Source organism: Plasmodium sp. gorilla clade G2, assembly GCF_900097015.1.
Source record: "Plasmodium sp. gorilla clade G2 genome assembly, chromosome: 5".
Lineage (NCBI taxonomy): Eukaryota > Apicomplexa > Aconoidasida > Haemosporida > Plasmodiidae > Plasmodium > Plasmodium adleri (nom. inval.).
This window is the reverse complement of record NC_041697.1, coordinates 1,099,490-1,112,243: the sequence shown is the minus strand read 5'-3', so window position 1 is coordinate 1,112,243 and position 12,754 is coordinate 1,099,490. Positions and strand designations below refer to the sequence as shown.

The 12,754-nt window shown below is 18.5% G+C and overlaps 3 protein-coding genes across 3 annotated transcripts; 2 read left to right on the top strand and 1 right to left on the bottom strand.

Annotated features, from left to right (window-relative positions):
• Positions 1 to 366: 366 nt before the first annotated feature.
• On the top strand, positions 367 to 1,628 carry PADL01_0528900 (RING zinc finger protein, putative; the record flags this gene model as incomplete). Its single annotated transcript, XM_028680688.1, has 3 exons — positions 367 to 429; positions 657 to 982; positions 1,163 to 1,628. 3 exons carry the CDS (start codon positions 367 to 369, stop codon positions 1,626 to 1,628), a joined length of 855 nt encoding a protein of 284 aa, XP_028537140.1.
• Positions 1,629 to 2,850: 1,222 nt separating this feature from the next.
• Positions 2,851 to 8,355, bottom strand: PADL01_0528800 (conserved Plasmodium protein, unknown function; the record flags this gene model as incomplete). The annotated part of the gene is made up of 2 exons (XM_028680687.1): positions 2,851 to 7,124; positions 7,218 to 8,355. 2 exons carry the CDS (start codon positions 8,353 to 8,355, stop codon positions 2,851 to 2,853), a joined length of 5,412 nt encoding a protein of 1,803 aa, XP_028537139.1.
• Positions 8,356 to 9,787: 1,432 nt separating this feature from the next.
• Positions 9,788 to 12,710, top strand: PADL01_0528700 (conserved Plasmodium protein, unknown function; the record flags this gene model as incomplete). The annotated part of the gene is made up of 2 exons (XM_028680686.1): positions 9,788 to 12,475; positions 12,621 to 12,710. The coding sequence occupies 2 exons, from the start codon at positions 9,788 to 9,790 to the stop codon at positions 12,708 to 12,710; spliced, it is 2,778 nt and encodes a 925-aa protein (XP_028537138.1).
• Positions 12,711 to 12,754: the final 44 nt, after the last annotated feature.

The window sequence follows — 12,754 nt, the reverse complement described above, 5'->3', positions numbered from 1 at the left end:
ATTTATTTTCTCAAACAAAAATATATGAAAAGAAGAATTGTATAAGAATAACATTAATATATAAAAATATTGTGAATATATTTTTGTATATGTCCTAATTTTATATGCGTGTGCAAAATTTAAATATCATCCATCTTATATATCATAATATATATAATATATATATATTTATATATATATAATATGTAAAGTCTAATTTGAATTTATAACATTATGAAATGATTATAAAATTAAACTCTTTTAATGTATATTATTATTTTTTAATTTTTTTTCCAGATAAGAAAATATATATATATATATATATATATATTTAAATATACACATTTCCACATATTACAAATACATTTATAAAAAAAATAAAAAAAAATGGTAGAAGAGGAAAATGGAATACGTAGTTATTTTAGAAGATTATATATAAACACATCTGACGTAAGTCTAAAAAATAGAATACAAAAAAAAGAAAATATAGAAAAAATATAAAAAGTAAAAAAAAATATAAAAAATAGAAAAAATAATTTTCTACAATTTGTTAATTTTTTTATTAATATATGAAATTAAAAATAAATATATGTTTATTTTAATGTGCTTTTTGTCTATTCATATATATATATATATATATATATATATATATATATTTTTATTTTTCCTTTTTATAGTATGTAAAAAATTACATGACCGCTTCAGATCAAGAAATGCAAAATAATGCCGATCCAATTATGGATATAATAGCCACGGCTCCAAGTGATTCATTATATTTTATTGAAAGGATAAATCTTATATCAGCAATAATAAGTTTAAGTACATCCTTTCCATATTTAACTTACTTACTTATATATTGGAAAGATTGTTCATGTAATGATATTTTGAGGTGGTGGATTGTTATAAATAGTATCTTACAATTAATACAAGCGCCTGTTAGATTTTTCTTATATTTTTTGTTAAGAAAATATAAAAGCGAAAATGAACGAATGCACATACACGCGTAAGAATAAAATTGTTTTTAAACAAGTCATTTATTTTTTATCAACATAAATTATAATATATTAAATCATTCAATATATATATATATATATATATATATATATATATATATATATATATATATATACATATACATATACATATACATATATCTATTATTTATTATTTATTTTTTTATTAGATTGAGAAGACTTACCAGCTCTAAAGGTTGGAAACTTAGCAAACGATTCAGCCTCCTAAATTATTTGTGGTTCATAACTGGTACTGTAGTTATGGTTGTAACTAGAAAACATACGAAGAATTTTTACTTATGGTTTATATCTTGGACTATTATATTATCATGTATATTCCGTGTATTCTTTACAATTATATGGTTTTGTTTTTTCTTTCCTTATCATCAAAATATACCCAAAAAAAAAAAAGGAGTACCCAAAACTTTTTTCTCAGAAATTACAACATTTAAATATTGCTTAACAAGGAAATTAAAAAATGAATCATGTTCTATATGTTTATCAGATTTTATAGAAAAAGATGAAATCATGGAATTAAATTGTTTACATAATTTCCATACCAAATGCGCTAAAAAATGGCTATCACAAAAAAGACATTGTCCTTTATGTCAAAGGGACGTTATGAAACCAATATGAAGAAAAAATAAAAATAAAAAAAAAAAAAAAAAAAAAAAAACACACACACACATATATATATATATATATATATGTTTGAAGTTATAAAGGTATATTTATAAAGTATAATATATAAATATATTTTCTTTTCTTTTTCTTTTTTTTTTTTTTTTTTGATATGTAACACCTTATGCTTTTTTCCTTTTATCTTTTTTAATTATATTATTATTTTTTTATTTATTATTTTTTTAAATTCTCATAAAAATAATTTATATCAATTATTTGAATGCAACCCTTTTATTATATAAATATATATATATATATATATATATATATTATTAACAACCATATGTACATATTAAATACATAAAATACATACATTAATCTACATACATATATTAATTTTTTTTTTTTTTATTATTCTTAAGTTATAAATTATAATTTGTTTATATAAAGTTTAATAATATATAATGTATGTATTTCTTTTTTGCTCTTTAATATAAAAATATAAATATAAATAAATATATATATATATTTATTTATGTATAAATAAAATTTTTATTAAAAATTTCATTTTTGTAATTTTAACTGCTTTTACAATATATAAATATATATATATATATATATATATATTTATATATTTTTCTGAATTATTTTATAATTATAAAATTAAAAGTCATAAACAGATCATTTAATGATGAGGACAAATATTTGAACATGAAATGCAAGAATAAAGTTCCTTTTTTATGGTAACCTTTATAACAGTATAAGTAAATATAAAAGCACATGTTTATTATTTTTATTGAAAAAAATAAAAACATAATATGCCTACACATATATATAAAATTTATAGTTCATAAAAAATATATCTATATGTAACTAAACATTTTATTAAGAAATAAAAGAAGAATTTAAGAAATAGATAAGAATATATGGACTTTTTTTTTTTTTTTTTTTTTTTTTTTTTTTTTTTTTATAAAATAAAACTTATATATTAAGAAAATAAATAAATAAATAAATATATACATATATGTGTATCATTTAAAAAAAAACTAAAAACAAGATAATTTTAGAACGTAAAATTCAAAAGATAAGATATTATATAAACTTAGCAAACAAATTGTATAATTGCTTGAGTACATAAATTTGACATGTCATCATACATAATATATTAAATATATATATATATATATTTTTATGTTTGTATTTATTTATAATTTTTTTGAGTCATACATATTTTATATTATTCAAAATAATCTCGGTTGGATTCCTCAATAGGCTTAATAATTGTTAAGGGATCACAGGAATATTCATGAAGCTCCTCATTAAATTTAAATTTAGAAAGATTACTCAGTAAACTATCTTTTTGTAGTGTTTTAGATGATGATAATATTGATGTTGAATTTTCTTGTGTCTTTGTAAAATCATTTGTAAAATCGATAGTTTTATTATTTGTTGTATTAACTGAAGCATCCATTTCTTCACTTTTTAAACTTTTTAAAACATCCATATATTTATTATATAAATCCTTTTTTATTTTAGACTTGTTAGATATAACGGGTTCATTTCTTATTACTGCTTTATTATACACATTGTCATAATTATCATAATTATCATACTTATCATAGTTATAATTATTATTATTATTGTTGTTGTTATTTTTTATATTTGTATATTTTTTTTTATTCTCATACGATTTATCCATTTTACTATTTGTTTTATTCATCTTATAATTATTATCATATGTATATTTATTTTTATTATCTTTATTATCATATGTATTCATTTTAACACCATGAGAATTATCACTTATTAGGAAAGTACCTTTTTTTATATTATTATAATCATTTGAACTATATAGATCATTATTATATTCATTCCTAGAACCCTTATTATTGTTATTATTATGATGACTATTATTTATCATTTCCTTATTTTTAGTTTGATTATATTTATCAACACTTATGTTAGGTCCCATATCTGAACTTAAAGAATCTAATAAAACAATACTACTATTATTACTATTAGCTTCATAACTAGTTTGAGAAATAAAATTGTAATTTTTTTTCTTATTCTTCTCATCATAGGATTTATTTCTTACATTACTATCTGTAATTTTATTATTTACATAATTATTATTTTGATCATTATTTTGTCTAGAAAGTTTGTTTATATTTCTAGAATGATATCTAGATAAATTATTATTATTATTATTATTATTTTTATTGTCGTTCATATTTATTACACCCTTCACCATCATATCTTCATCAAATTCGTCTTCTAAATTAGACACATCCCCTTTATTTTGTATATCCCCTTTATTTTGTATATCCCCTTTATTTTGTGTATCCCCTTTATTTTGTGTATCCCTTTTATTTTTATTTCTATTTTTATTCTCTTCAACATAAAATAATGGAAATTTCTCATCATTTTCTTCATCACTTGTAATTTGACTCTCTAAATTATCCTTTTGATTATTTTTATATATAGATTTATCAATAGTATCAATAAATGAACTATCCAAATTATATTTTTTCTTCATATTGATAGGTTTTATCATACTATCCCTCTTATTTATAGAATCCTTATTTATATTTTTTTTATCTATCATTATGTGATTATCATTTCCTTTTATATCATTATTTATATATTCTTTATTTTCTTGCCCCCTTTTTTTTTTCTCTCCTTTATTATATGTCCAATTTTTTTTCAAATCATAAGCCATATCATCATAATAATCATTTTTGTTTTTCTTACTATTAGAGATATCATCATTTGTATTTGTTTTATTCACAACTTTCAATTTGCTCACACTATCCATTTTATTGTCTGCATTATTTTTTTTATTATATGTATGACTAAGATTAAACATTTTTTTTAATTTTGCACTACTAAATAAAGATATATCATTATTTCCAAGATAAGATGACATATCACTAGATGTACTATGAAGTAGGTCTTCTTCATTCTTATCATAATTTTTTTTTATATTTTTACTATCATTTGTATCTTTATTTTTAATATCTTCTTTCTTTACACATACATTATCAAAATGTGTATCTAGCTTTTTTTTTTCTCTTGGCAATTCTTCTTTCATTTCTTTATTTTCATCAACATGTCCTTCATTTTTTATAGAATCATTTTCATAATTTTCCACATTTTCTTTATTTTCTCTTATATCTATATTATTTTTTGTTTTACTCTTAACTTTAGTTTTATTTGAATTAATAAAAATATTAAAATCATCATTATATTCATATGTTAAATTATTATTGTCATCTTCTTTATAAATGGTCTTTTCTTCATTTTGCATATTATTATATATATTTTCTTGTTCCTTCCTTTGTGTATCACCATCTATTTTGTGATTGATTCCATTTATATCACTAACAATATTTTTATGATCATGTTTAATATTTCTAACATCATATGTGTTGTCAAGATTTTGAACTTTAACACTACTATTATTATTATTATTATTATTATTATCATATTTATTAGAAGATAGTGATATATCCATTTGCTTATCCATAAAACCATCTACATAATCATAATTGATATTATATTTTTTATTTTGTTCTCGTTGTAATTCTTCCTTTAATTTTTCAATTATTACTATATTATCACTATTATTTATATTCAATTCATCTATTTCTCTTTTTAAATTATCAATAACTTTTTCATATGAATTATATTTCTTTTGAGCTTCTAAATGAAAATTATTATATACTATATGATTCTGTTCTAATTTTTTTTCTTTCTCTTCTAGTAATTGTAATTTAATATTTTTTTCATTTAAATTTTCTCTTAAAGATTTTACTTCATTTTTTAATAATGTATATTCTTCTTCTTTTTTAATATGTATTTTACTAATCTCAGTAATATTATTTTCAACAAATCTTGCATTATTTTGATACTCATCTATTTGTTTTTTTAATTCATATATAATATTTTTACTTTGTATTAACTCATTTTCATATTGTGTTTTATCAATGGCTACTTTTGTTAGTGCATCTAATGAATCATCTCTTTGTTTTTTTATATTTCCTATTTCGACAGATAATGTCTGTATATAAACTTCCAAATTTTTTATTTTCTCCACTGACTTTTTTAATTCTGTTTGTATCTTTATAGCTGCATCTTCAATTATTGTTTTCTCTTGTAATATTATCTTATAATCTTCTTCTACTTTTTTTAAATGATTATTTGTTATATTTAATATATCTATTTCTTGTTGTAACTGTTGAATAATTAATGTACTGTTTGCATTATTAGAAGAATTCTGAATCTGTAAATTTTGATTATCTTTTAATATTTCATTATATTTCATATTTATATTTGAATACTCTTTATTTAAATTTTCTAATTTACATTTATAATTTTCTATTGCTTCATCTTTTTTATCTAAAAGGGTTGCAAATTCATCTACTTGATTATTTGAATCGATCAAATCAGTTTTTAATTTTCTTATTTCATTTTTATATCCTTCTATTTTTTGATTTGTCAAAATATTCATATCTTTTAATTCATTCATTTTTTCATTACATTCACTTAATTTATTCAATAAATTATGTATATAATCTGTTAGATGTTTTTTCGTTTCATTTGAACATGATATAATATTATTAAATTCAGCAGATTCTAATTTCAAATTATTTATTGTATTTTTATTTAAATCAAATTCACTTTGTTTAACTTCAATTTGTTTTTCTAATGAATTCATTTCTTCTTTTAATATAGCTAGCTCGCTCTTTTCTTCATTATATTTTCTTTCATATTTCTCACTTTTTCTTCTTTCTTCTTTTAATTCTTTTTTTAATTTTAATATTATTTTTTCTAATTCTTCAATATTTTCTTCTTTTAATTTCATATCAACACGTAATTCATCTAATTCAAAATATGCTTTATATTCATCTTGCATGTTCTTCATTTTATTGTCTTTATCATTTATTATATTTTCTCCACTTTTTCTTTTCTCTACATCATCTTCGAAAGTTTCTCCCTCTTTAGTAGAACTATAACTTTCGCCTGACTTGTTCATATTAATATATATATTATTATCTCCCTTTATCTTTCCATTATATATTTCATTAAAATTTTTTTCATCGTCATTTTTTATTTCTAATTGTGTTTCTAACAGTACAACTTGATTTTTTAGATGAAAAATTTCATTGTCTTTTGATTTTATAATTTTATTGAAGTTGTCAACATCATAGGTAGAACTATCATTTTTTGAACATTTCCAATGAGAACAATTATTATTATTATTATTATTATTATCATCCATGCTGTATGTTTTTTCGTCATTCTTTTCATTTTGATAATTATGAAAATTTTGAGAATTTTCGTTTATCATACTTTCAGATAATGATTCATTATCTCTCAATATTTTTTGTTCTTTAACTCCGTTTATTAATCGAAGCTCATTGAGCTTACGAATTTCAATTTCATATTCATGCAGCCTTTCTTTCAGATAGTTTATTTCTTGGTCCTTTTCCTCAAAAGATTTATCATTACCTATAAATAAAAGGGAAAAAAAAAAAAATATATATATATATAATATATATATAAAAACACGTAACATATATATATATATATATATTTTATCACCTTGGACAATAGTATCTTCCATTTGTGTAGTGCTATCCCCCTTCTGATTATTTTTTAATAAATCCAACTCAACTTTAAATTCCTTACACAGATTTTTATAATATGATAATTCTTTTCCCAGAGATAAGGTATGATCATTTATTATAGATGACTGTTTATTCTTCAATATCTTTTTACCCATTTTTTGATATATTTTTTTTTTTCTTTCTAATTCAATATCGTCATATGATGTCATAGGTTTATAATTTGAATCATGTGTATCACTAAATGATAATTCATAACTAGATGTATCATTTTCATCTTCATTATGTTTTTTGTTCTTATTTTGTTTTATAATATTTAAGGATATTTCTAATTTTTTATTTTCTAAAATATATTGTTCTTTTAATTTACATTCTTCATCTAGTCTTTTATTAAGTTCTTTAATTTTGTTTTCATATATTTCACACAATAAAGGATTATTACCACTATCATTATTGTTACCATCAACATTAGTGTTGTCATTCCTTTTATTATTATAATCTTTAGTATGGTTTTCATCTTTGTCATCTTCCACTATTTTTGCTTTCCCATTTATATCATCTTTTTTTTCTTTTTCATCTCCTTCTCTTATTTCTTCATTTTTTAATATTTTATATTTTTGTTGTAATTCTTCATACTTATCTGATAATTTTTGAAAATTATGAATTGCTTGAATCAAATCATCAAAAATTATTTGAACAAGAGGTGTACATAAGACACATAAATATTCTTTATAATTCAGATTTTTTAATTTTCTTCTTAATTTATTATAATTTTTTTTCTTTATTTCATCATTATCATCATTATTGTTTTTATTTTTCATATTATCAGTTGAAATATTATCTTTATTATTAACTTGTTCTTTTATTCTGTTCTCCTCATCAACTTTACTCATTTTTTTGTCTAAATTATAAAAACTGTTCTTATTATCATTACTTCTGTTCTTTTCCTTTTTATTATCATTGTTATCTTTTTTCTTTATTTCGATTTTCTTTTTTATATCACTCCCCTTATCTCCAATTATAGTTTTTTCATTAAATCCTTTGGACGTTTTCTTTTTCTCCTCATCTTTTAAATTACATGTGTTTTTTTTTTTTTTCTCTTTCCTTACTTCCATAATTTTCAAGATTGTTCACAAATAAAATTCATCACATATATATATATATATATATATATATATATATATATATATATATATATATATTTATTTATATAAACATTAAATTATTCTTATATCAATATGGTGATATCTTAAAAGTTAAAAAAAAAAAAACTAATTAATACACATAATGAGTTTATATTAATTCATTATATTTAATAAAAATATTCAATAACACAAAAATAAAATATGAAACATATAAATATATTTATTTATACATTTTACACATAATATGTAATTATATATTATAAATATTCAAAATAATACGTATCATCTTATATTCATAAAAAAAAAAAATAAAATAAAATAAAATAATAATATAAAAAATGTAAATTATATAAATTATTATTCTCGTATATATAATATTTATATGTTTCGTTCAATAAAATAATTTGAGAAGAATATTAAAATTATGTAATACACATATAATAACACACAAGAAAAAAAATATATTAAAAAGGTTAAGATAATTTTAAGATAATATTTAAATTGATGTGTATACAAAATAATTTAAAATATTAACAAATTTATAATAGAGAATTAAAAAACATAAAACATATCAAAATTCATCATTTCTATAAAAAAATATATAATGCGAATTATATATTATATATATGATCATATTTTATTTAGTTTTTTTACATTAGGAAGGTAAAAAATATTATGAACCCAAATTGTTATTTCCAAAAAAAAAAAAAAAAAAAAAAAAATACAAAATATAATTAAATAAAATAAGAACAAATTTTTATATAATATAAAAATATATATAATATGTATATAAACATATATCTTCATTTTATTTATGTTCTTACATTTCTATAAACAAATTATATGTATGACGCTAAAAGTGTTACATAAAAAATAGGGTGAAATTTTATAAAAATATATATAATAATTATATATATATATATATATTATATGTGTGACTTCATTTTAACTTATTATTCATAAATATAATTTCTATTTTTAATATAGGTATATAAATAAAATAGAAAATTATTTATTTTATTTTAACCATGTTATATAATATATATATATTATTTATTAGTATAATATATTTCTGACTTATTTATATTTATATTTATAAAAAAATAAAAATTAAGTCATTATTTTATAATATTTTGTTAAAAAAAAAAAAAAAAGGAAAAAAAAAGCAAAATTGAAGAATTAAAGATATTAAATGATATAATAATATAAAATATATATATACAAATACATATATATATTATATATATATATATAAATATATTTTATTTTTGTAACAACATAATGTTTTAGTTAAGCTTATGTAGATTTCTAAAAATTGAAGAAAAATCACCCTTTTTAACCTTTATATATCTTTTTAATTTTAACATTTAAATTTTATTTTAACTTGTTCATAAATATTCTAATGGTTTTATGGTTTCAGTTTAATGTCATAAGATATAAAATAAATCATGCGATTTTAAAAAATGAAAAGATATTAGTTAAATATTATCAAACAGGAAAGAAAAGATTTGGTGAATTACATCAACCTAGGACCAGACATGAAAAAAAGTATCATTTAGAAATCCTTGATGAAGTATATTTTGATATGACTGAAGCTATAGAAGAAAAAAATAAATTAGAAAGAGAAGAATATAATAACATTGATAAAAATATTTCAGATATTATTTTAAATTATAATATTACTAAAAAAAATGAGATAATTAAAAGTTTAATGAGATATAGTATTGAAATAAAAAAAAATAATAATAATAATAAAAACAAAACACACAACATGACAAACAAGGACAATATTATAAATAATATAAATAATAGTATAAATAATATAAATAATATAAATAATAATATAAATAATAATATAAATAATATAAATAATACATATCAGAATCAACTTCATTGTTATAATAATAACAAATGTGATAATGAGAATTATATATTTCATTCAATTAAAAATAATATAAAAGAATATAGCCATCATTTCAATACTTGTGAAATAGGTATCATTTTGAAATGCTTTCTTAAAATAAATATGAATGATATAGATATTATTAATTTATTATTACATCAATATTTTAAAAGAAATATGAAATTTTCTATTTATGGTTCTTTATATGTCTTGAATTTCTTTTCAAAATGTCCATCTCTATTATTACCATATAATATAAATAATTTAAAACTATTATGTTCAGATATATTAAAAAAAATAGACCTTTTTGATTTTAAAAATATTTGTGTAATATGTAATTATGCCTCTTCTTTATATACACCATCCAATAAAATGTTTATTCATAATTTTATTGAAAAGATTTGTAATTATTTATTAAATGAAAGAAAAGAACATTTTTCTTCTTCTGCAGATTCTATTCATTATGTATGTAATGCATGTGCAAGAGTTCATTTTTTTAATAAAGAAATATTTAATTTCTTAAAAATAGAAATAGAAAAAAATATCTCTTCATTTTCATTAGATCAATTAGTATCATTAAGTAATGCATATAGTAAATTTAAAAATGCGGAACAATCTAATTATTTATCTTTATTCTTATTATTAGCAGATTATATTATAAAAAAATCATATCAATTAACACCTAGACATCTAAGTGTTCTTGCTAATTCTTTTAATAATGCTTGTATATTACATGAAAAATTATTTTATATTATTACACAAGAAAGTCTTAACCATATCAATTCTTTTCAGCCTCAACAATTAGTTATGATTATACATGCATATGTTAATATTGGATTAATAAATAATAAATTATTAAACAATATTTGGAAAAATGCTTCTCAATTTATTAATGAATATACACTTCAAGAATTATCTATGCTTATTCAGGCATATACAAAAAGTTCTCAACATATGGATTCATTTTTTAATAACCTTTGTCATACTATATATAATTCTTTAATAACAAAATATCCATTTCTACAAGACAAAAGAATTAACAATAAGGAGCAGAATGAAAATAATAATATAGATAATAATAATAATGTAGACAATAATTCTTTAGATAATGACCTTTTTAATAATATTTATAATTCTCATCACTATCAATATAATAAATATATGAACTACATACACATTTTAAATGAATATAAATATAACGATGTTTCATATAACACATTTGATGATAAAACTTTAAAACAAGCAGAACTTATTTTTTATGTAATATATAATAAGAACAACCACAACGATTTTATGCAAAAATATAAGAATAATCTATTTGAACAACAAAAAGAAAAAGATGATATTCATTCGACTGATGTTGAAAAGAATGAAGACACGACGGAACAAAAAAAAAAAAATAATGTTAATGATGCGTGTGTATTTTTATTAAAATATGAGCAAAATGAAACAATAGATAAAAATAATAATAATATATTTTTACATAATAATAATATATTTTTACATAATAATAATATATTTTTACATAATAATAATATACATATTAACAGTAAATTTTATGATAAGAATTATATTAATATACATCAGAATATATATCAAGAGATACATAAATTTGAAATGTGGCTAAAAAAATATTTCAGCCAACATATCAATCCTACATTATTATGTTCAATTATATATTCTCTTATTAAAGGTAATTGTTTATTACAATATGATCTATTAATAGTATTATCAAAATTATCTATAATTTTTTTAGAAGAATTTAAATATTCAGAATTAGCAAATATTTGTGTAGCGCTATCCGAAGCATATATACGTGCTTCAGATGAAAACAATAAACAAAATGATTTAATTAGCATATATCAAAAAGACGATTATACACATATATATAATGAAAAATTATATAATGGTCATCAAATATTTTCAAATAAAAATATTATGAAATATGATAAGAAATTATATTATTCATCAAAAGAATATTTATTTATATCTAAATTATTTTTTGATAAACTTGAAATTTATTTAAATAAACAAACACAATTATTTACTGATATACATAGTATATATAAATTCATAACATCATTCGGCTCATTAAAAATGAACAAGTATTCTACAATATCGTTGCATTTGTTTAATCTATCCATTTTTGAGATAAAAAAATTATCATATCTTCCCCTCCAAAAAATGGTAACAAAGTTGAAATATAAATATATATATGTGAATATATATACTTATATATGCTGTGCAAAAATATATAATATTTTTTATATATTCATTCATACATTTAATATTATATTATATTATATTTTATTTTTTTTTTATTTTTTTTTAGGCTAACGCATTCATGCAAATGAATGTCTACAATGAAGATGTCTATGCATTTATTAATAAATTACAAAAAATGAAGAAAATAAAAAAATAAAATCTCCAAAATGATACTGCATATATTATATATATATATATATA